This window comes from Phalacrocorax aristotelis, chromosome 2, assembly GCF_949628215.1.
Source record: "Phalacrocorax aristotelis chromosome 2, bGulAri2.1, whole genome shotgun sequence".
Classification (NCBI taxonomy): Eukaryota; Metazoa; Chordata; class Aves; order Suliformes; family Phalacrocoracidae; genus Phalacrocorax; species Phalacrocorax aristotelis.
This window is the reverse complement of record NC_134277.1, coordinates 146,094,370-146,120,567: the sequence shown is the minus strand read 5'-3', so window position 1 is coordinate 146,120,567 and position 26,198 is coordinate 146,094,370. Positions and strand designations below refer to the sequence as shown.

At 37.6% G+C, this 26,198-nt stretch overlaps 1 protein-coding gene across 3 annotated transcripts in view; it reads right to left on the bottom strand.

Annotated features, from left to right (window-relative positions):
* RIMS2 (regulating synaptic membrane exocytosis 2) overlaps positions 1 to 26,198 on the bottom strand; it is a 400,038-nt gene that overhangs the window by 268,595 nt on the left and 105,245 nt on the right. For all 3 annotated transcript variants that reach the window (XM_075085579.1, XM_075085580.1, XM_075085581.1), the window contains one exon: positions 9,378 to 10,303. In XM_075085579.1, coding sequence (XP_074941680.1) covers positions 9,378 to 10,303 — 926 coding nt within the window. The remainder of the gene's footprint in view (positions 1 to 9,377; positions 10,304 to 26,198) is intronic.

The following is a 26,198-nucleotide window of genomic DNA, read 5'->3' as shown; positions in this document are numbered from 1 at the left end:
TATCCTGTCCTTAATGAAATACCCATACAAATAACAGCAGAACAAGAAAGATGTTTATATTTTTAAAGAAATTTTAAAGAAAATGTAAAAAAAGCATACCATTGTATTGATAGAATGCTCCCAACTAAGTAATTATTTTTAAATTAAGTAAAATTATTTTACAATGACCCTTTTAGTTTATGACAGTTAATTGGAGAAGTAGCAAAATTACCTGCAAATCAGTTTAAATATGTCATAGGAAAGCACTAACATAATTTAAAGTGACACTGAGTCTAATCCAGTCATTAGGTTTGTAACAGATTGGTTTGAGTGTTTTGTTTTACTAGAAGAAAAATGATTTCATCAAAGTATGAAGAAAATTATAATTTGAAAAACACACACTCCGTGTATTCTGGAGACATTCCATGTCATTTTTTTGCTCTCATTATTTCTGTTTGCTGGGATTCCTCTGTGAAAAGACTACAAGCATCACAGTATGTAGCTAAATGTTCTGAAAATTTCAGAGAAAAATTCCATGATGGGTTTTCATTCTATCATGGCATTGTAAAGTACTGAAACGTTTTACACAGCACATCTTCGTTTTGGCTTATGTCTGCCAAATGTGTATGAATTAATAGCACTTATTTCTGACGCAAGACTCGGATCACAAGTCCTAAGTATCTAACTGAGTTAAACTGAAATTTTGATTAGAAATAAGCAGACGAGGTTGGATAAGAACTATCTCCATAGGAAGCCTTGCTTTTCTTAGGATGAACCCCTTTCCAGGCATGTTTGGACAGTAATTTCTTTTACTGCTGTTTACAGTAACAGGTTAATGAATATTTACTGAGTTTATTCAGCAAATATTCCAGCTGCCAAGATGTGAAAGGATAATGGGAAATTATTCTGAAGCTATAACACAAGTTAACACAAGCAATAAAACCTTTTTATGAATCAACTTAATCTCATCTGGCACCATAAATAACTACAACAAATGCACTAAAATACTTTAAGAGTAACTCATAGTTGTTCCATCGCATCATATCAGGAGAGAATTAATGTAGTGCCCATACAACACTTCTGCTGTAGCTGTAGTTCCAGCAAAGTCCCAGAATAAAAAGAAACACGATTAAAGAATTACATTTCTAATGTTTGGGTACATTTGCATATAGAAGGTTTAGCTTGTAATTTAGTCAAGGTTTTAATCAATAAAGCTCAGTATTAGACTTTTTTTTTTGTTGGAATCAAAGCACTATTAAATTATTCCTGTTAATTTACTTATGAGAAAATATTCTGTCTTCTCTGACTACTATATGAAAATATTTCTTCTTCCTTACTTCAGCAAATCCTTATCTATCCTCAGATTCTGATAAGGTATTATCAGTCACACATCATCTTTTCAGCATGCATTATAATATCTAAGAAGACATTCAATACAGTTTTATCGAGAAACTTCAAATGTTAATATTTACCATCTTTTTTGCCTAATTAATGTTACCCCACAAAAGCTTCCTGGCTTGATGCAGTGTGTACCTGCCTGAAATCTTCTGCCAGCAGAGCGAAAGGAGTGATATAAGGATGTGAATATGCAGCCAAGAATTGGGAAAAGGCAGGGCTTTTTCTCTGAGGTATATTATTGGCTTATGCCAAGTGTAAGTGACTGTGAATTTTAAATATTATACAGTAGATTCCTCTAAATGCTGCAGAAGATGACATCCCTTCCCCTTATGTTCTAAGGAGCATGGAAGTGTCTAAGTAGGAGAAGGTTTGGCAAAAATATAAAAAAGCATTCTTTACTGTTATAAATCTCTGCAACTTTAAACATTCTAGTTCTTTTATCATCTATGCATCTATGAAAAATATTTTTGTAGGAAAACTCTATTATAGCCAATACTAATATTTTAAAGTAGGAAGATACTTCTCATTCAATGTTGTAAAAAGTACTTTAAAAGCTAAAAGCAGTGATTCTTTTATTGCTAAAACATATAAGAAGAAAAGTGTAATATTTCTTATCTCACAATATTTCTTATTTTTGCACTTAAAGTACAGGCAGTTCATAGGAGAAAGCTGAAAAGGGAAAAAAATAGAAAAATAGAATTCTGAATTTCCAGTCAAACTCTCTATACAATAAAACCACATTTACCTTACATAAGATGTAGAGGTCTCTACAGGAAAAAAAAATATTTCTTTATAAATGCAAAACCCAATTTCTTACACTGCAATATTAAGTGGAATAATAAGAAATTTTGCAACTCCCTCAAATAATAATGTGTCTTAATAAAACATGTCAAACTTTCAGTATTTTAAATAATCAGTTATTCTCCTTATGACCATTCAAATTTTTGTACTTTGAATTCTAAGATATCTCCTTACTGAAACTGTGTGGAATTTCAAAGCTTCTTGTGTTTAAGTCAAGTGCTACAGCTCAGTCCTGAAATTCTGCCTTCTAGTATAATTTGTTCCAGAGAAGTTAGACTTTCAGGAACTCTCTAACCTGAATGAAGTGAATTTTAGAAACAATGACCTCATTCTGATCTAATTTAGCTCAGTGTAAATTTGAAGCCAAAGTTGTTGAAGATGTTGAAACTGGCACAAGTAGGATTGAAATCAGGTCCCTTATCTCTCAGAATTTGAAACTGAGAGCACTGTGACCGTATCCCACTTGCTTGGCATCTCTGCTCATGTAAAACATGCACTGTTCTTGCAGTAGCACTCAGAAAGTGTGCTTTCTGCTCCTCACACCATGAGCTAACATACATTTTCAAATTATATTTATATTGTTTCAAATAAACTTTTTTCTCTGTCAAAAACTAAACTCTATCTCTACCAGATTGTTTCAATATTGCAGTAAATAAGTCAGTCCTGCAAGCTATTCCAGGCATAAGGACCTTTTTAACTTCTATAATGAAAAAGTGCAGTTATTCATGTGTTCGTAAATTACCACAACACAGCCAAGGCAAGGTTATATATCCATGTTTTCAATGCACTTAGTGACAAAGAACAGTGTATTAGCCCCTTGTCCTGCATACACACGTCTCTGCTCACATAGCCTGCACTCTTCAGCTTTCAATCACAGGGATGCTGAAGTAGATAAGATCACTGGAGCCTATCCATCCAAATGTTATTGTGGGTGTTGGTTGACAGCCGGTTGAATGTGGGTCATCAGTGTGCCCAGGTGGCCAAGAAGGCCAACAGCATCCTGGCTTGTGTCAGGAATAGTGTGGCCAGCAGGAGCAGGGAAGTGATCAAGGCCCCTGTACCTGGCACTAGTGAGGCCACACCTCTAATACTGTGTTCAGTTTTGGGCCCCTCACTACAAGAGGTGCTGGAGCGTGTCCAAAGAAGGGCAACGAAACTGGTGAAGGGTGTAGAGCACAAATCCTATGAGGAACAGCTGAGGGAGCTGGGGTTGTTTAGCCTGGAGAAAAAAAGGCTGAGGGGAGACCTTATTGCTCTCTACAACTACCTGAAAGGAGGTTGTAGTGAGGTGGGTGTTGGTCTCTTCTCCCAGGCCTCAAGTTTCACCACGGGAGGTTTAGATTGGATATTAAGAAAAAAACTCTTCACCAAAAGGGTTGTCCAGCATTGGAAGAGGCTGCCCAGGGAAGTGGTTGAATCACTGTCCGTGGAGTTATTTAAAAGATGTGTAGATGTGGCACTTAGGGGCATGGTTTATTGGTGGCCTTGGCAGTGTTAGGTTTATGGTTGGACTCAATGATCTTAAGGGTCTTTTCCAACCGAAATGAGTCTATGATTCTATGATTCTACTCATACGAGTTTCTTTGATAATAAAAATGGGTATACGTCCAACTATTTTGTTTTAATAAAAGAAGAGTGAAAGCAAACACCAAACTTAAGAACTGCACCTTTGACAAAACACAAACATATTTGCCTTTGCCACCACAGATCCCACCCACATCGAATGTCAGCCACCGTCTGTGCAAACAGATACCTCTCACAGGGTGCTCTTGAAGGTGTCTGGAAGCACGGTATGCACGTATGCCTGAACTGTTTACCACAATTGAAATATCTACTATGTCCTACTTTATATTTAGAGCAAATTAGAGCAGTATTTAGAGCTATCACACGCTTAGATTCCTTGAATGAATTATCTTTTTGCATGTAGAGATTGTCTCTTGCTGGAACCCTGAGTCTGAGATATTTGTAAAGAATTGTAGGGCATCCAGGTCCCTAAAATGTTTGGGGAAGGAACAGAAGGAACCCCAGCTCCAGCACAGGACACTTCTCCATTGGCTATGCTCTGAGTGGGGGTAAAACAGCACCAGGGACCACTGGCTTTCCTGAGCATGGCTGTGGCAAGTCTCCTCAGACTGGCACTTTGACAGACTGCAGGTGTGACAGCATTGACACAAGGAATATATGGGCAGTGGTACTGTTTGATTTTCTAACTCTACCTGGAAAGCCTGTAGCCACAAAGAACAAGCCTGTAGCACTCTGTTTCACATCTGCTTCATGCTGGCTGACAAACTATGGGGACCCTTTCAAATTTGCCCTAAGACCTATTCATTACAATTGCACTGATGAACAACTGACAATGCAAATAAAAAATAATTTAATATTCTCTCACAAAAGAAGACACTTAAATTGGACAAGCAATGGAGACAGCTTGGCCTAACTTACACACCACAAAAAACATAGCTTCATTTGGAGCTTTGTAGCTGACATGGTTCAATGTTCACTTTACTGCAGTTAACACCACAACTGTTCTTATTTATAAACTATGTTTCTCAGAGCCTTGAAGCTGAACCAAGTATACTGAGATGGTTTTGAGAAAGAATTGGTGACTTGAACAATCCAGAACATCTAAAAATAAGTCATTATGACTTTATGGTTACTGATTGAGGACCCATTTTACTGCCATTTAAAATGTATGATTTCATAAAACCACTGGCATTTCAAGAATTGTTTTTCTCTAGCATTTTAACCTATATTGTTCTTTCAGTATTAGGGAAAACAGAACTATATCTAACATTTTGGTCTAAAACATATGGTCACCCTATTTTTTCTTCCTCTGCAAAGTGTATTTCCTAACACAAACAAGGAATCCTGCTGTGCAGATACAGCCTCGGACTGTGTGCTACCCTGATCTCCAGGACTGGCAACAAGTGTTGCAAATGAAGACACTGTCTTTGCAGTTTCAGAAGCCTGGTATTCACTGCAAGAGTAAAGAAAGGTCCCTTAGATAACTTGGAAAAAATCTTGGGAGCTGCAGAAAATTTTGAATAGCACAATAAGTAAGAATTGTTCATCCTATGCACAGAAAAAGGCAGAGACCATCTGGTAAATTAGTATGCAGTTATGTCACTAACAACATTTTTAACATGTATGAAGACCTGCACAAAATTCAATCTGCAAAATACATCTAATTCTGGCACAACCTAAGTTTCAAGTAAACATGTTTATAACCTCAGTTTTGTCCATTTAACAGTGCTGTCATGCATTGTTTCTTGACGTTTAAAGAATGAACTGGTCTCTCACAACCTTGGCTCCTCACCATAGTCCTGCACTTCTCACCTCGCCAAACACCACCTCAGCACTTCAGATCAATGCTGCCAGGGCCACAGTCCTTGCTCAGGGAGCCCCAGTCCCTCTTTGACAAAGCTCCCAAGCCCAGCTCATCCCCCCATCCTTCTCTCTAAATGCCCTTTTCCCAGCCCCCCCTCCCTCCCAAAGCGCTGCTTCTGCTTCTCAGCCAATCTCAAGATCCTCTAACCTGCCACTCGGGAAGCTCCAGTTATCACCTTCCCAGTTATCTTTATCAGATCTGTTTCCTTCACTTTATCTGTTCTTCCAAAACTACAGGTCACAGGTTTAGCCTATTTGATCTACCAGCTTTGCTCTCCTCTCCTCTCCTCTCCTCTCCTCTCCTCTCCTCTCCTCTCCTCTCCTCTCCTTCAACCTCGGTTTCCATCTCAATCCACTGATTTCCAGACACCCAGTGACATTTTGTTTTGCAGTTCCTAAAATTCCTCCCCTTGTCTGGTCATCTTCCTGAAGCCTCCTGATTCCCATTCCAATATGCCAGTCCTCAGCCTAGTTTATGACCCAAATTTCCTGGTCCAAATATACTTGCATTACAAAAATTATGCAGTATCCTAAGAATCTAGCTCTTCCCTTCTGCAATGCTTTTAACCATGCCTGTGTTTCACATGGTTGTCTACTGGGTGCCTGAGTGTTGTCTGGGTGTACAACAGCTTCCTCTGCTCACAGTTTCCTGTGTTCCCCATAGAGAGGAAGCAGGAGCATTCCAAGGCAATGGTTTCTCTGGCCATTACCAGAAACATGCAAAAAAAAAATTTTGTCTTGTCTCTTCCCTGAAAACAATCCAATTACATTTTTAAAACTCAAGGAAGAAATTACCTTAAAGCAGACAGCTACTGAAATGAGATCAGACCCAAACACTTAAAGTCACAGGCATTCAGTAATAATGGATGTTCTTCCCAGAGCTCTTAATCCAGCAGCTGGGCCATGTCTCTGTTGGACTTGTAAAATGAAATGTCTGTCTTCATTTCGTATGCATATATATGTTCCAACCATATATATATTAATCCTCTTCAGTTTGGAGATAAGCTTAAAAAGGCAAACTTTCACCCCTTTAAGAGCATATGGCTATAATTTTTCCTACAGTTTCAGATAATTAATAATTTTCATACTAGTTTCTTAAAAAATAATGTCAGGGCCTTGTAAAGTCTCAGATGTAATTTCGCAAACAGCTGCTCCTGAAGCTCAGGGCCAGGCTGCTCCTCACAGCTGAGCAGTTAATATTTATTTGCAAAATCTGTGAAGAGAATGGGTACGCTATAGAGAAAGAAGTGGAGAACAAGTTATTGCCCTCTTTTGGAAAACTCATTATTACTGCATCCAAATTCTCACTCTAACATTGCCACCCTTCATCACTCCAAGGCCAACTGTTTTATATTTAGTATTATATCTTTGACCAAACAGACTTTGTGGCTTAAAAGGACAGCTGAGAAATCCTCAGGCCTAGGGAGTTTTTGAAGGGCAGAAAGCAAGTAATTTGGGGAGGGAGAAACCCATTTTTACAGGAGGTATTTAAAATAATTGCATTTTATCAATTAAGGAAATAATGTATTGCAATACAAGGAAGACTGATGGGGGTTTATGTGCTGGATTCCTTTTGGTGGTATTCATGAAGAAATCACTTGCTTATAGGGACTCTGAGTGTAGGCTGGTTTATATGGTAAGAGAGATTAATGAAAATTAAAAGAATGAGGTAGGACTTTGTAGATCTATCTATAGAAGCTGTGAAGGCTGGATCCACGTGGTGAGACCCCCTCTTCCTCTTCATCCTAGCAGATCTCTCCTCCCCCATGCCGTGCAGAAGCCGAATCTTCCCAAATCCACTCAAGCAAATACTTTTCTGGAGTTTTCACTCCAGGGGTTAAAGTTTGAGGGAGCAATATGAATGGGACTGAGGATATTGTCTGGTATCACGACCAGGGCTGCTGAGGCTGGCACCTGCTGGCTCTGGCTCCAGGTACAGGCGTTACTGCTGGGATCGCTGCCTGTCCCATGCACAGTCACTGCCTCCCAGCCCATCAGCAAGGGCAGAAACAAGACCCTCCAGCTCAGGCTAGAAGCAGGCACAATCAGAAGCAGTCAGACCTCTTCCTCAGTTCAAGCAGTTGCTTTCTTCCTTTATGAAAAACCAAGGCTATTCCCCACACTGGTTCCAGCCACAGGCCACCGCTAGGCCATGCTCACATAGCTACACTCTATATGTCATGAAAACTGCTTACAGTAATTCAGTCAAGATGAACAAAACAAAACAGAGCATTTTTTTCCTGTAAAATTTTGAAGTTTTTTTCATTAATTTATGAAATACATGCTCAATTTAACTTCATTCGCTACGTCGGAAATCAGCACAGACATGACATTATCATTATTATTAACTATTGTTATCAACAGTTTAACTTTGACAGTTAAAATACAAAATTATTTAAGTGAAAGCTATAATTTATGTCAGATTATTATGATGGCAGAGAATCAAACATTCTTTGTATAGTATGTTTTAAATGTATGTTTTGTATGCTGTATGTAAAATATATATTGTTTGTATATTATTCTGTATACTATTTTTCCTATGCTGAACTGCATTAAGTAAACACTTTGTTACTACTTCCCATATATTGATTGGGTCTATTTTCCTCAAGGTTGTTACTGAGATCAAAATCATGAACACCCTGAAGTTGATCATTTTTCCGCTCATCAGGAAGACGATAGGGGGTCAAGGTTTCATCACAGCAGTTTCATGTAAGTGCATGTAACTGTCTACTTTGACCTGGATGAAATTTCCTTCCATTCTACACTGTCTTGCTGCTTATTTATCAGACCATGGTTGCTGCTATTGACATATGATAATTCAGAGTTATTTCACTAACTCTAATTAGTTATTTGCTTCAGAATCAATTTGATAGCAATATTAATAACAAATAGTAGCAAATTTTCTAATCCAAATCCACAACAGCAGATGACTGTTTATGACAATTAGTAAAGGTGCACTAGCATAAGAATAATAACTGACAATAGGTTATAACTATTGTACTACAGACCAACAACATACATGAAGGTAAGCAAACTAATATTATTTATTTGATTCAGTTTAAACTGATGGTCCGCAAAGCTTTCACATTTAAGTCATACATTACCTTTGGATAGGTTGGGAATCATTTCAATTAATCTTAGCTTTTCTTTCTGACAATGGAGTAACTCCAGCATCATGAATCCTAAAGAGCACTAAAACCAAAAAGCACTACACCCCCTAGCAAAAAGAAACCTTCATTGGTATAAATCACATCAGTCATTTTAAATTTGTTTAAAAACTTGAATGGGTTAACTGCATCCACACAAGGTTTTTTGCAGATAAGATGCTCTTTAACCCGCAGCAGCCAATATGAGACGGGCATAAGCTCTGTATCATGTGCTCTAGTTAATTCAACAGAAATGCGCTCATGTGCCCACACTTGATCCAGATCAAATATGCATCCATTATGATCCAGGAGTATGCAAATCTTGTCTTAATGGACGTGAAACCATGGCCTTATATGACAGCCCAGCTTTAGATACTTTGCAGATTTAATTAACAGGTTTTTCAACAGACATGTTTCTTGCTTTAACATAGCCAAATACTCCTAGTAGCTGTGATGTTCTTTTCCATGTAAATCATTAAATTTAGATTTAGGTAAATGAAACACAAAATCAGAAAAAACAACTCCCGTCACAACAAAATTGAGTCATCTGTGAATGGCTGTAGATATGTGGTTGCAATCAATTCTAATAGGTAAAATAACCATACGATGGAATGGAAACTAAACCACATCTACATATTGAAACGGTAAAAAAATTAGAAATCTTACCTTTTTCACTAACACTTTCACTTTCAATCTCTACATCATCACAACTCGTATACTCTGGAGTGGATGCCAATTCTTCTTCTGAGCTACTTAATGAAATCTGGCGCATTTTACCTCCCTTTTTTGTTTTATGGGGCTTTGGTGGTGGAGGTCTGACAGATTCAGACTGGTCTGAGCTGAGTGAATCATTCCGTAACATGGTTTCCATCTTTTCACGTTTTGTTTTCCGTACGGCAGAATTGGGATCCAAATGGTGTTGTTTCCTTAATGAATCAGAGCGCCTCATGTCTGGTCTTTCCAGAGGAATTGGACTCCTCCTAGGTGTAGGAGGGCTATGGTTTGTGGTCCTCTGACGATTGGGACTTGGTCCCTGAGCCTCTCGAGTTCTTTCCATAGAGTATGAACGTTGGTTTTCCATGGCAGCCCTGCGCTCAGACACTGACCTCTGTCTTGATGGTCGTTCCATCCTCAGCATAGACATCCGAGAATCTTCCAACTCAGTATTTGCCAGTGAGACATCACTATGTCTCCGTTCGTGACGTGCTCGGGACACTTCAGCATGGATACGCATTTGCTCCTCATATGGTTGTGGCTTGACTGGGTAACGAGCCAAATTAGGATCACTTCGGTATCGTGCCTGGTATTCCTCTTCCCTCCGCTGCCTTTCATATTCTTCCCTGTTTTGTGCATCTTCCTCTTCTACTGGATACTCCTTGGAACGCCTGCGACTCCTTCTGTTGGAATCTCTATAATCACCCAGTTCAGGTTCTTCATATAACTGAGGTCCACGCTGTGACCGCCTATCTGAATAATCTGATGGTGACCTGGGCATCGCACTGTCTGATGTAGCATACTGTGAATATTCGTCTCTCTCGTCCCTTTGGTCGTATCTTCTGTTCTGTTCTCTTGATATTGATGGACTTCTTTTCCTAAATAATCATGCCAAGAAAGAAGGAAGAGAATTCTGTCAATATTTCCTGTAGCACAAATATACAGTTAATGTTAACTAAATGATAGAATGATGAGCTGATGAAAAAAAAATTGCTCATTGCATTTCTTTGTGAGTGTTCTTGTACATTTTCTGTACTAAATTAAAGAAAGCACATCATGCTACGCATCTGCTCATGGGGCACAATTTAAATAAAAAACATCTTTAAAGGAAAAATGCTAATACAACATTATAAAATACAGAATACAAATACTTACAGTACATTGTAGTCAGAACTGCTTTACAAGTACCAAAACTTTGTAATCCTTTGTAATAATTTTACATCTATATAACTTCACCATACACTTCCTTATTACAGGGTATTATAAGCACCATAGAAATTAAGACTAGATGGATCATCCAGTTAGTTTGATCTTTCAGCAGCCATTATTGCTTAAAAACATACATTTCGGTTCCCACAAAACTATAATGTGCACCAAGGGCAGAAAAGAGGACAAAGATCCAGTGGCAGCACATGTCTAAATCAGATGGACTTAGAACACCTGAACTCAGAAAAAAAAAAAAACAAACACAACATTTTTTGTGTTGCATAAGAAGGGAAAAAGCTTCAAAGTCCTGCCTGTCTGACTTGACAAAAAAAATCCTTCCCATCCCTGTAGGGATGTCATTTGAGCAAGCCACATCAGCCAGATAGCAGAATGGAGGTCCTGTACAACATTAAGCACTGACTCTTTGTCATAGACAATATCTAGCCATAGACAACTTCTGAGGCCTGACAGGAAGGTGAAAAATGAATTATCAACAAATATTCTTTCCTGACACTGACAAACGATTGACTGAACCGTGTAATTTTGTTACATGCAATATTTTAATAGAGGATGTGTCTGGAATTTGTTTGATAAAACATCGTTTGCTACTTGATTAGAAAGGATCAATTAAATAGGGAGTAGTGATTCATAGGAAAAAAACAAACTGGAGCTCTAAATCCTGCCTTTATCAATCCCAACAGGGTAACAAGCATTTAAAATGATACTTCCAGACATGTCCAGATTCTTACTTTTTCACCCCAGATGGATCTGAAGGAATTACCTGCAGGAAACTGGAGGAAAGATCCCAGATGTGGATAAAAGAGACTGAGAGGTGGGCCTTCTCTGGGATAAGACAGATCAGCTCAAGCTCCAAGTAATTAAAATATGTATGTGAACCTATTTTTGTGTTACCAGCCCTTTCTTCTTACGCTTAGTTCTATCTTTATAATTAAGATCCCTTTGAAAATGTTTTCTACCCTCACAAATGGCCACTGTTCCTGAAGGGCAGCCTTGCAGGCAGCAACCGGGAGACCCTGCCTAGTGTCAGGAAGGACGGGAAAAAGAGAGCAAAGACACAGCCCTGTTGTTGCCACAGTAGCCCTAGAAGGGATAAGGAAAGGAAAGGCTTCAATTTAATGAAGGGGAGAAGGAAAAACAGGCTATCCACGGAGCCCAGGAAAGTAGAAAGGGCTCTGTCTAGCTAGTAGGAGACAAAATGCTCTTCTCACAGCTAGAAAGGAAGTGCAGTCTCTGGTCAGCAAGGGACACCCACAACTGTCTGAGCAGAGTGTATGCAGAGGGGTGACTGGCAAATTGGTACCCTGTCTCAGCTACCATACAGGGTCATTAAACTGTGCTTGAAAGATTTGGACCTGGTCCTGCCTTGTAAATATTCAAGTACTTTAGCCTTACAATGGCATCTGCAAATGAGGAAACTAATTCAATCTTGCAAAAATGCAACTCTTCCTGTGAAGCATGACAAGTAATATAAGCATCATTTGGATGCCTGTTTGTTTATGGTGAAGCTAAGATGTCCTATCTGTCTTATTAAAGTGTCATCTTAGTACCAGCACAAATCATAACCTCTGTAAGTTTAACAAAAACGCTATGGGTTCTGCTACAGAGGACTCAAGCTGAATCATTCTAATGTGACATGAACAGAGTTTCATAAGTCTAAAACCAGAATGGCCAATGAGAACAGACAATTAGGACAACAAAACTACCAGAACCCAGAGAGTTTGCAAAGACAGAGATGCTTTCATTACGACAACAGAGATTAGATGAGGAAACTTACTCTAAGGAAGACAAATATTTTTCGTTTAAATACTTCAGCTGATGAAAAATATGCCACACCCCAAAATAAATTTTTCCAAATGCAATTTACCTACATCGTTGAAAATTTCTGCCATGCCTACAATAAAAATGTGTCTATTTTCCACTCCCCAGTTCTGTCCCCCATATAGGCAAAAATTTTTTAGGCAAATCCAATTGGAATAAATGGCACTCAACAGATACGGCATTCATCCATGTGGATCTCATTGCAAGATTGAGACAAATCTGTGTGCACATGGAATATACACATACTCTACTGTTAAAACTCACATTGTGAATACTCAGCCTATATTACATATGGATCAAGTTGTATTCATAGCCACAGATTTTTGCATAGATTTCACTCTCCCAGACATCAAAACACTCTAGTGAGCGTGGTTTATAGGATCAACTCCATCATGAACTGTGTAACACAAAAAAACATACAGAACCTACTTTGACAAATCTCAGACATGCCTTGGAGCAGACTGAGTGTACATTCTTCAGTATTAAACATCTGCATACATATATGTATAGTAATATAAACAACAGAATAGTGAGAACTGGTTTAGCTACATATAGGAGATTTTATACATATATACACACATATATACGCGTGTGTGCGTGTGTATATGTATACAATTCCATGTCACAGTGTCCTCATATAGATGCAAAGAATAGTGGACAAATCTCTCCTGGAAACATTTCTGCTACAAAGTCATGGGGGGAGAGGCTGAGGGGATAAAAAAAGATGGAATTTCTGTATGAGTAAAACCACTTATTGTAGATTTTTTGCTGAGGCAAATGTACTTCTATCAGGAAAGCACATTATCTGAGGAATTGGCATAAGATTTTCTAAAAAATCCACCCTTTTTTCCAGCATGAACTATGTTAATGAGAGGAGGATATGTCAATTTAGCAGTATACTTTTATACCTCTTACACAAACATTTTCTAACATTTTCTAATCTTGTCCTATACATTTACCACAAGCACTCATTGCCTTTCCTCCATTTTGTTGCTAAGACATTAATATAGGAACACCATCTATGGTTGACAGTAATGTAAAGATCAGCTGGGTCCTCAATCTATTCCAACCTGTATGTGGCAACTACTAGGCCACATGCAAGAATAAAGACCTTCCTGAAAATTCAACCTTTTCCTTCAGAGAAAGCAGCCTGATAGATAAAAGCAACTAATTTCATTTCGGGCCTATGTTGATTGGCACTATCAAACTCTTTTTCTAATTAATTTCATCCCTGCTGAAAGGATCTACTTTACTACCAGGATCAAATGCCAGAAGTTGAAATCCTATCCATCAGAAATAAATTAACTGTACCTGTACACCTGATCAGCCAGAAACCTCGCCTGCAGGAGAGGGCTCATCCTGCCCAGCAGTCACCATACCACTTAGAATTCAAGCCTGTCATTCTCTTTACTGGTCATCACAACACAGTTAGTCCCTCTCTACTATTAGTCACTTATTTTCATTTTTAAAATACCTGCTACAAACACAGTTGTACAATGTATGCCATACATCTTAAACCAGTGTTATTAAACCATGGTGGGAAGACCAGTACTCATGAAAATTTATGGCCAGTCACCACTATTAAAAATCTGCTGTTATTTTTAGATCCCAAGCTAATTCTCACTCACCTTCCTGAGCCTTTGTCTAATCCATTTCTCACCATTAACTACCTTAAAGATACCTTAATAAAAGCCTTTCCTCATCTATCTCCAGCTAGATCCACCATGGAAAATCAGTACACCTGCCTTTCCAGGACTTTCCTGGAACATTAAAAGTTAAGAGAACTTTATATGTGTGTCAAAAGTTGTCATACGCACCCTCCAGCTGCCAGCTCAACTAAGCACTACAGATCTCTTGTCAGAAGGATTACCACATTTTCCGAAAAGGTTACCACAGCACTGAAAAATCCTCCAGGCCATTGTAATTACTGCATCTTTGAAACAATAATAAAATAAAATCTCTATTATGGTTAGAAAACTCTAGAGCCTGCACCTCTTCATCAGGCACATTCTATAAATATTATTTTTTCAGATATAGGAACTGTAACTTATTTTTCTACTAATTATCACCGTATATTTTTTATTGTAATTTATCAATACATGACATTTGATCTTTTAACACACATCTCTCAACCTTACACTGATGGAAACTTATTTCCAGCATGCTACAGGTACCACCAGTACTATGAAAAAGCAAATAGTTTGACTGTAACCTGACCACCTGCTCATAAAGTTAAATTGTTCAACTCCCACACACTACAATAGGATGCAAGTACTTAAAATATGGCATAGAAGAATATAAGACAGCTATTCTGCTTTGATGGCTCTGATTTCAGTGATGGAACTAAAGCCTTTGTCATTAATTTGTATTCTCTCTTGAAGAGGAAACACTATTCTGCTTTGATTTACATTTTAAAAAAAATAACCCAGGCGTACTGAGGAAAAGGAAATTTTAAAAGGTAAGTTCCATCACACTTCAGAAGCTACAGATATTCAAAAACACTTTAAGATGTAAAGTATTTATATCACAGTCAAAACTAGATCTCAGATCTTCCTGGCTACTGATCTTGTTTTCAGAACAATAGAAGACACACTCAGATTAGAGAAAGCTTTCAAGAAAATATAATTCTAAAGATATGTTCAAACATATGGGTATCTGAATTTACTGATATTTACTTGGAAATTTTATAAAATAAAAGGTTTGGGTAATTTAGAAAATAGTAGGGACTCAGTGGGCTTGAGCCATCATCAGCTACTTGAAAACTGAATATTGGCCACCTACTTGTGAGACCTAATCATAACCTACTAGACAATACTTTAATATTTTGTCCTCTGTTTCCTATAAATTAGCAAGGAATAAAGTTACTGCAAAATGAAAACTGAAAATATTTCTCCTGCACATATTGTAGTTCTGCTTAACTGTTTTCAAAATGTGATTACATGAAAGAATAATTCAGAGTAGGTAAAAATTCACATTTCCCACTGAAACCCTGTGACAAATGCCATGTGAGACACAGGGCTTCTCGTTAAAGACCTCATCAAATACACTGATCATAGCTTTGTCTCTGCTTTACTGTATGGCTTCTGCCAGGAAAACAGCATTTGCTGGTTCCTGAGCGATCATTTAAGAACAGTTCTAATACTCTGAACTTTTATACTTCTATGTGTTGTATTCCACAGTCGCTTGTTTTAAAACAACCGTGACAGGCAGCAGCTAAAACACCATCATGACACCTTGCAAAGAAGTTCCTAGGCTGCAAGAAGGTGAGCTGAACGCACTCCCGACATTGCAACCAAAACTCCCATGAGTGCAACGAACCCAGAAAACTTGCCGTGCAAAATTAAGACCTGGCTGCCCTTCTCAGGGAGGGCTCTACTCCCTCACTGTTAGGTACTCTTATGAAAGCATTTCCACAGACCTCCTTTGCCATACTGAAGAATCTGCAAAATGTTTACCTATTTTTGGAAGTGTTTCTAAGAGACTAGCTGATATTGATTTAACTCCTTTTCTCATTCTCTGCTTATAACTTTGGCTTTTGCTGAGTCACGTAGTGCACAAGAAATCATTTTGCACACTCTCCAAAGCAGCTATGGCTCTGATTTTTTTGAAAAAAGGAAAAAAGAGGAAAAAAAAAAAAGCTTTTTCTGACTTCTAGGCAGTTTCAGTTTCTACCAAGATCTCTTTTTTCAGTTCTTCTATGCTGTCTAGTTTTATACTAGATTCATCTGATCTGTCTGTTCCCTGCTCCTTGGTTTCTCACGGCCCTCCCCCCGCCAAAAAAAAGGAATGTAAGAAATCAATGCATGATTTGCAAGCTAATTCATTTAAACAGCCTACACTGATAAAAAGAAAAGGTATTTATAACATTTCTTGACCAATATAGTTTTAAACAGGCTGCCCTGAAGTACATCTAACACTCACGTATCTAAGCAATTCTCTAAGTTCATCTGAGATGTTATTTCATTTCTCATTTCAGCCATGCTTTACAAATTTTATTTTATAGCAACCATATTTTGAACCATTAAAATACCTTCCAGCTAAATATCTCCAAACAATAATGAATTAAGTTTACAATTATGATTATAAAATTTACTGAAGCACGAGAGTGATACTGCAGATATTCATCTCCGTTAGATTTTATCTGAAAATATAAATTTACTGACTGCAAGCAGGTATCAATAGAACAAAAGGAAATGTTAGTAGAAAATATTAACATAATTAAATTCACCACTGATAACTTTGCCTTGAACTTGACATGATTGCACAGACATATAAGAAAATACAATTACTTCAGAATTACATATTTTCTATACAAGCAATTCAGAAAAAAATTCAGCATTGCAGCTTTCAAGGGCTAATTTCAATTTGTGTGGGAAAAGAGTTATAACATGGAAAAAACAATGAACTGCTGGTTCTGCTAATCTACAAATATTTAGGTAATAAGTTAATTTCTTGTGGTTTTATTACAACAGAAACATCACAGAAAGGAAAATGGGGCTACCAGTAGAAATCCCTTTGTCCTCCTTTATATTGTCTGAATTTTCAGTAGCCTGTATATCATATAATTTGATTTTAGAGAACTGCAAAGAGAGGAATAAAATAACTGTATTTTAATCTTACTGTTCATTCAGCTACATTGATGAATGCTTATCATCTTTTACGAACAGGTTAATTAACCTGAGATTTTTCTTTATTTCTACTTTGAACATTTTCAAATTGAATATTTTGCAAATTATTTCCATTTAATATATAAACAAGAAATATAGCACCTACTTTTTTAGCAAAATCTCTTGTTGAAAAAGCTAATCATAAAAACAATGCAAAATGGTTTAAATTGCTTTCAATCAGTCAGAATGTGCGTTCCAGTTATCTGTCTCAGTACTGACACCACGGAAATAATTTGCAGAAGGGTGGAATCAATTAACAGCTGCCATACAACAGGATTCAAATGAGTTTAAAACCTGGGGTGTTAAAAGAATAGTAGGTTACAGAAACATTAAAACACAAGACTGAGTTAACACAATACTGAATTGCTACTAGAAAGGACTTTGAAGATACAAAATACAAGAAAATTCCAAAATTCTGCATATACTAATTTTACGAAAAGAAATTCAACAAAGAAATATTTGTCAGAGAAAATATAATACAATTTCAAATACTAATTTAAAGAAAAGTAGACTTGTTAATGATACTATTCTCATATATCTGAAGCACAATACAAAGTTTTTCAGTACTTCCATTGAGCCTTTTTTGCTAAAAGTAAAAAACATCTTCCTAATCATCCCCAAAAAGAGCAAAAAATGCTGAGTGTTACACATTGTTTTCACACAACACATTCAGCATCTTTCTTCCCTGCTTTACCTTTTGATCAGCCACTGCACATCAGGGAAGTAGGAAGCCTCGGGTTCATGAGAATACATCAATTTCTGTTCTGGCTGTGTCTTTCATTTAATCCTCTAGGTTCAGTGAAATCATATGAACAGCCTCTTAATTTTGAGACACAATTTTAAAAATATATTTTACCATCCTTTCCCTTCCTCAAAATGCAATTACAAAATATAAGGCATCTAGGAAAAAAAGTCCAGTATATGAAACAGCAATTCAAGTCAGAGAGCTGACCCAATGGGAAGCTATTGAGAGCATGAGAGGAGTGTTATAGTTTAATGCTGTTACCATGTGCTGTATATAGCTGGAGGTCAGGTAAGAATTTACCCTATAAGGAGGATTATGGTATTTAGCTGATTACTGCCTTGCTACAGTACTATTGCCTACAAATGTACATGCTGGTCAAGGCATTTAATTTAAACTATTTTTAAAATTGTGCAGTTCCAGTATTTCATGTTTTGTGTTACTAGGTCCAGCATCTTCTTTGTGTTCTAGGTCTTAAATGAAATTATGTAATATCTATTATTTTTAGTTTTTAACAAGTCAAATTTTGACATCATTTTCAATCATTAGGCTAAAACAGCTGTAGCATCCACTTCAGTTTGATGTGCTGAACATACTGTAGAACTGAAACCATGTATTTTACATACCAGTTTTAAAAAAACAGTGAAAATCAATGGACTAATTATTTCTAGCAACAGTCATCAGAACTCACTTTCAAAATATGGCGAGAATGTGAAAATAACAGCAAATGTGTAGGCGGTCTCATTTGCATTAAATAATTACAACCTTATTTTTCCATAATTTCATGCGCAAGGTATCTTCTATCTATGCAAGATAGCCTACAAATAAATTGTACCATACCCATTGTACCATTGTACCCATTGTACCCATTGTATCATAAAAGCACCATACCCCAGACAAATCTGACTGTAATAAATTTAAGCCTAAAGTGGCATGACATGGGAAAAATACAGACTTAGCAGCAACCTAGATTTTCTCCACCTCAATAATAGTGAGTTCATACCCTTAGAAAAGGTATTCTGACACCAAAGATTTTTCCCTCAGCCATCACAGAGAATATATCATAATACACTTCACCTATACATCATTGCATCTAATTTTGAGTCTAATCTTTTTAAAGTGTTTCAGTTTCTTACCACAGGGATCATTCAGCAGGTGCTTTTCCCAGCACTTGAAAGTATCTTGGTACTTCAAAGGAAACTTTTAAATCTGATGAAGAGGAGAATTTTCTTTCGAAGAAAGACTCCGTTATTACTAGGGTATTATCACCATTAAATAAAAAAGACAGCTATTTCAATAATGATCAAACAGTAAGGAAATATCAGCAACATGGGCAGTCATGTGAGAACTGTTTTGCCTAATAACATCTTTGCAGGCTGTTTTGGATTGTTGAACTCCTAAAAGTGTAACTTGACTAATGAATGTGAGTCAGTGCATCTTTTTTTTTCCCCCTCTTCATTGTATCCACAATTACAATATCTATGTGATACCATACAATGAACTTCAGTTTTAAAATATCTCTGTGGTTCATATTTCAGTCTGGCATAGACGAAATAGGTCATACTGAGCTGTTCTGATGCCTCCACAAAAGAGCAATCAGAAAACAAATGCTGTGAAAATGTCCATTTTCTTCAGTAATGTGAGGTAAAGGCCCAATATTAAATCCAGTGAATTAAATCAGTGGTGGCTCATCAATGAATGGTAGGCTGTGTCCAGCAGGCGCTCCAAGACAGAGCTGGCAGGCTGAACATGTTCAGCCTAGGGAACATCAGCTGGGCCTCTATGAAATGACGCAGGTGCATTCAATAGCTCTTGGAAATTACCCCGGTACATAAAACTTTAAATTTGCAATTCAACTCCATTCTCAACATGCTGGTGAGCCAGGATTAAATATGTGTATTTTTAAAGCAGCACCTCACTCTATCCAACATAGGAGCAGACCACAAGTTTAGAGAAAAAAAAAAATTGTATTTCAGTAAAAAGCTGTAGCACCTATATTATATATTGGTAGGGCATGACTTTACAATGATCTTCAAGCTAAAATAACTTGCTCCACAGTAGTTTAAGCACCGTGCTCTCAATCCACAGTTCTTATGTGAGCCCAAATGTGCACCCTAATGTGCAGGATCAAACAGTTACGGCTGCCTAGACAGACCTCCTTCACTTTAGATCCCAGGGCTCAGACAGGAGGAAGGGAGATGTCCACCATGCCTGTGCTGCCTAGGTTTTCACAGACGCTTTGTGAAAAACTTCCCACCACACTACCATGTAGTAACAACATATGCGCATAACAACAACCTGGCTTCTTGAAAGCAGGGGGACCAGGGTCATCCTCAGATATCCAGTTCAGATGCCTAAATTAGGTATTTCTACCAGAAGTACTTTGCTTTTCTGCAGAGCTGAGACCAGCTCTGGATGTGCCCCCTTTTTAGTTTCTGATTGTCTCTTAGAGTTGTCTGCACTAGAGCAAGACTTCCATAAAAGAGGCTCAACGAAGAGCTTTCCAAAGAAGAAAATTTATTCCTGGATCTTCATAAAAATCCACATGGAATATCACTAGCTACTCTAGGAAGTATATGGAAGTGAACACTTGGAACTGAAAAGGATAACCCTGGCTGCCTAGCAGCATTTATACAGAAAGGTATCATCCAGTCAAGGTGACAACTATAAAGCACACAGAGGAAAACACCGACCTCTTCTAGCAAGAAGCAAACCACTGTTGAATAGTCATTGCAGAAGTACTAGAAACACAACAGCCATGAAGAAAATTATAACTGAAATATATAACTATGTCTCTTCCAAGAAAGTTCTGTGGGTATCAAGAGCATTTTAAAATGAAACAACTAAAATAAATCTAGTCTTGTAACATAAACAAGCTCTTAGATGTGCTCTGAATTCTACTACAATGAAGAGAGACTTAATTACTCTAGACTTACTTAAAAAAGAAAATAAGATGCCAGTTTTTATATTCCACAGGAGAAATGAATGCTCATTTTGTAGCTCCATGTGTATATAAACATCCGAGCTAATTAATGTTTTACAGTTCCTGTCACCAACACACAAGAAGCCAGTTTTCAGTAAGGATCTCCACAGTCAAGACACAAATGATGAAATTCTAACTAAAGCTCAGGGCTATGTATTAGAAGATTCTGGACCTAATGTTGGTCCATCAGTAACAGCATTTCTATAAAAGGTAGGAGAACTAATAAAAAGAAGGCTAACCAAGACTGACTAGACCCAACTGGCAAATAGCTGAGAAACAATGAGAGGGAGTTGTTCAAGCTGTACAGTTCTCAGCACCTTCAATAACACAAGTCTATTACAAAAACTGCAGAATATTCTCAATAACTCAGTCTTAAGCAGAACGTGAGCAATCAGCTAAGAGAACATAGTAAAGGAACAGGAAAAACATAATTAAGGAAAGTGTTGATTTAAAACATTTTGTGAAGACACTTATGAAAACTTTTAAAGATAGTGATGACATCAGCACTCTCAGTACAGTTATTGTCAGATTGTTGGGATCTGTAGTAATTTTTAAGTTAACCTTGACTTTTGTTGTTGAGCTCAGCAACAAGAAAGGTTAAATGTATGCTCACCGAAGCACTTTTCAAGCATGACAGCAACTGGATGTCAGGCTGGGGAGCCATGTTAACTTTGCAAGAGACTATAAAAGACATTCAGGATGCTTGAGTTGACAGAGCAGAAAGTGAGGATCAAGTTTCTGTAATTTTACAGGAGAAAAATAGTAAAAATGGATAGTTGAACAGATTCAACTTTTAAAATTGCCAAAGAATATTCCATGGTATATAGCAATTTTGAAATGCATAACCAGGTAAACTAACACAAAACAGTTACAAGATTAATAGATTAATATTTAATAATGAAAGAAGGATAACCATGAACACATAGTTTCATGTCCTTCCTCCACAGGATGCTTTCTTCTAGAAATGAGATTAATGCCGGATATAACTGAAACTTTGCTGAAAAGGGAAAAAAATCCAATTTAATTCCTTATATGTGGCCTTACTGTGGCACCAAGTTCATTTATCCTAATCATTAAGTGATATCTGCCAAAGCAATGGATTAGATTATTTAGGTTTATATGGATGATAAATTATTAATAACACAGCCTAAATAACATTTACCTTTCCACTATCTGGCCATTTCCCTACAGCTGTAAGTCATAGAACCATAGACTCATAGAATGGTTTTGGTTGGAAGGGACCTTAAAGATCATCCAGTTCCAAATCCCCACCCCCCGCCTCAGGCAGGGACACCTTCCACTAGATCAGGTTGATCAAAACCCCATCCAACCTGGCCTCCAACATGTCCAAGGGAGGGGGCATCCACCGCTTCTCCGGGCAGCCTGGTCCAGTGCGTCACCACCCTCACCATAAACAATTTCTTCCTAATATCTAATCTAAATCGACCCTCTTTCACTTTAAAACTGTTACCCCTCATCTTATCACTACACTCCCTGATACAGAGTCCCTCCCCCTCTTTCCTGTAGGCCCCCTTTAAGGACTGGAAGGCCGCAATAAGGTCTCCCTGGACCCTTCCCTTCTCCAGGCTGAACAACCCCAGCTCTCTCAGCTGGTCCTCACAGGCGAGGTGCTCCAGCCCCCTGATCATCTTCCTGGCCCTTCTCTGGACCTGCTTGAGCATATGCATGTTTTCCTTATGCTGGGGACCCCAGAGCTGACACAGTACTCCAGGTGGGGTCTCATGAGAGTGGCGTAGAGGGGGAGAATCACCTCCCTTGCCTACATTTCTTTTGATGCAGCCCAGGATACGGTTGGCTTTCTGGGCTGCAAGTGAATTTTGCCAGCTCATATTCAGTTTTTCATGCACCAATATCCCCAAGACCTTCTCTTGTTGCAAGGCGAGAAGAACCAGTGGTACTCAGTTAGAATGTTGTGTTTGATTCATAAATCCATAGAAAATTATTGCCACAGATATAAACACTTAAAATATGGCAAAAATCTTGAGAGAATTACCATCATCAATACATAATAGAAAAAAATGGGTTTCTAAAAGCTAGTTTTATGAAAAGTAGACAGAAAGATACTACACTGCTCAAGGGTATAGACTTTCCTTCAGCTCCTTTTTGCTTGTTTAGACTATTTTAGAAATACCTTCAATAATGCACTAGAGACTCTCTGAATTTATAAAGGCTAAAAACTGACATTAATGATATGGAAGCATTTTCTAGCTAGCATTTGCCCAGTATTAACAAAATACTGGGCATATGAAGAAAAATTCCAGTTTAGCAAAAACTTGACAAGAAAAGGTATTAGATCACTTTAACTGAAAGTATAAACTTCAAAAGGATATTCCATGTTATAACAATACAAATGTAAAGCACAAATTTCTTTTGGAAAACAGAGGAACTTGTTTTCTCTTTCTCAGTCATTTAAACTATCAGCGAAGCATTTTTTCTATGTTGTATGCTCTAGTACTGATGTATCTTGCTGATTGATTATTCTGCACTAGGACTGCTCTTGTGCTTGTGACAACTCTGTTCCACTAGACAGTTTAACCACATGCAATAAAATTAGACTGCACCAGCATTAACAGCAGCACGCTAGTTCCTCTGAGTGCAATACCCCTAGAGACTTCTAGAGGCACATGCCAGCCTAGGTTCACCTGCTTTGACAGGCACTGTAGCTGCCCTATACTATATATACTTTTGCCATAGCTCTTCCTTAAAGCACTGACTGAAGAGAATGTGGGGTGGAATTTTTTTACACTACTGGAAGAAATATGAGAAAAAGAAGTCAAACGTAATTAGGAATAACACACATTTCTGCAGGACAGCAAACTTAACATGGAAAGCATGTTCATAGCCAAGAGATCCAACAATTTGCCAGAAATTCTGAAAACTCTTTGTCAAGAAGCATCAAAGATATAGGCTCAGAGGCAAAGGCTGGTCCAGCAAAATACTTGATGCCTTTCAAGGCTGGCAAACACTGGCAATTATGTAATTCATCATAATTCAACTGAATAAGAAATTCTGTTTTCTCTGTTTCTCCACAAGTTGCCTTTAGAGAACACTTACAGAATCAGGTCAGGTCAGCCTAACACTGATAGGACCATGCTGCCTCACTACCTGCAAAAAGTACTTTTTTAGTTCAAAAATACTGGATTTTAAAAAAGTCTTTCACTTATACAGGAACCTGGACTTAATGGTTCAGTTCCAAAGTATCAGGGACAATGGATCTATTCATCACATAAAATAAAGTCAGTAAAGATTGCAAAAGAAACAGTGAGATGATTGGCATTTTATGCAAATTATGTATAATCAGAGAGACACAGGAGCCTGTAAATACTGCAGGAACCTGGACTGGGGACTTGATCAGGACTATTATCTTAAAAATACAGGGCAGCTGCAAGCAAACACAGAGATATGCATTTCAATAAAGTGGAATAAAATGCTTTCATTATTTGGAAGTTGTATTTTTTGCAATCAGTGTTTAGCACTGGATACAATGGGCAAAGAACCTCATGAAGCATTGAAGAATGTGAAAAATTATAAATATAATGAAGTTGTACTTAAAAAGAGAATCAATAACAATTTGACAAAAAGGTAAAACTATAAATCAACATTACAGCTTGACAAATAGATTAAAAAATATCTGTGTTAGGAAAGACAGATGCAAAATAAAATGCAATCCAGGATATTTCTAATCTGAGTTTCTGTCATTACTTTATATTCTCTGTAATAGCAATGTTTGTAGAAAACAAGAAGGGAGTGCTGTACATTGCTCCTGTACACTTTACAGGAGCTGGAACTTGCTGGGTATAAGTAGGGGATGAGCACCCGTGCAGGAGCAAACTGTGATACTCTAATTTATTTAGTTGCCTGCACACATGACCAGAAACATTCCTGCTTTCAAGATATTTCTTATCATTCCCACTCACAAATTTTCAAAATATTGTTTTGTTAGTTTATCTACTGGCTTCCTATGGTTAGAAAAGATTTGCCCTTTATTCTTCCTTCTTAGAATGGATATCACCACAAAGAGTCTTCTAGTCTGGAATAGGAGAGCATTTCTTGCTTACAGCATTTGATACCTCCTTGTCTATGAACTCAAAGGAAAGGAGAGTCTTTGTCCTAGTCAGCCTTAGACTAGCACCATGACAATAATAATTTATTCCTCACCTTAAAAAAAAAATAATAACCCATGCAATTTTACATGCCAAAGATCTGTGGATGGCCAAGATTAAAAATTCAAGATCATAAGGGCCTTATCATGTATACTCACAAACTCTTTAATTTTCAGTAAGTCTCTTTGATAGAGTTTAACAAGTAGGAATACACAAGCTCAATCCCCATGTTTCACTCTTTATGGCAAGCTTGAAGGTGCCTGAAAATGTCTCTGGGATGATTACCTCATTAAAAAAAAAAAAAAAAAGAATGACTACATGACAAAGGTTAGAGCCAGTACATCAGTGCTAGGTGTCCCTATAAAAATGCTCATATGACAGCCTTTAGAAGTGAGGAATCAGAAATGGTTTTGATGGGGACATGTGAAAAGCAGTTTTATCACCTGATTCAATGACCAAGCTCAAGCACCAGCATAACAAGAGATTTTTTAAAAATATATATTACTTCCAAAGATCAAGAGAAAATTAGTCCTCTGGACTTCTTTCTTAAGCTACCTGACTATTAAAGAGAGCTTCAACACAGGCATGATCTCCTCCTTTTCTGATTCCATCAGTTGTCAAGCTAACTACTGTCTAACAATAATTATGCTAGTGTTTCATGTAGTACAGCAAAACATAGATACTCCAAATATTCTGCCCAGAGAGGCTGTGGAGTCTCCTTCCCTGGAGACATTCAAAACCCGCCTGGACGCGTTCCTGTGCCCCCTGCTCTGGGTGGGCCTGCTCCAGCAGGGGGGTTGGATGAGATGATCTCCAGAGGTCCCTTCCAGCCCCTGCCATTCTGTGATTCTAGTACATGGGTTCATTTGTTCTGGTGACCAAAAACCAAACATTGGTTTGTTCCTGTAACACAACCTGCACACCAGTTTTATTGCAAAAACTGTTTTCTGCTTATGCATATTTTTAAACTTTCCAGCTCTCTACATGTTCCATAGTTGACTGGCATATTGAGGCCAATAATACAAGATGGCAAAAGAGCAAATAAAAAGCAATACACCTTATATAGATACACATTTCACTTTTTTAGTTGCCTTTCCTGAATCCACACATATTCCTGTTCTTTGCCATCAAAAGTATCTTGTGACCGTGGCAAAATCACCACCTTATCAACACCAGGGATCCAGGACTTATATTTTCCTATACCACCTTTTA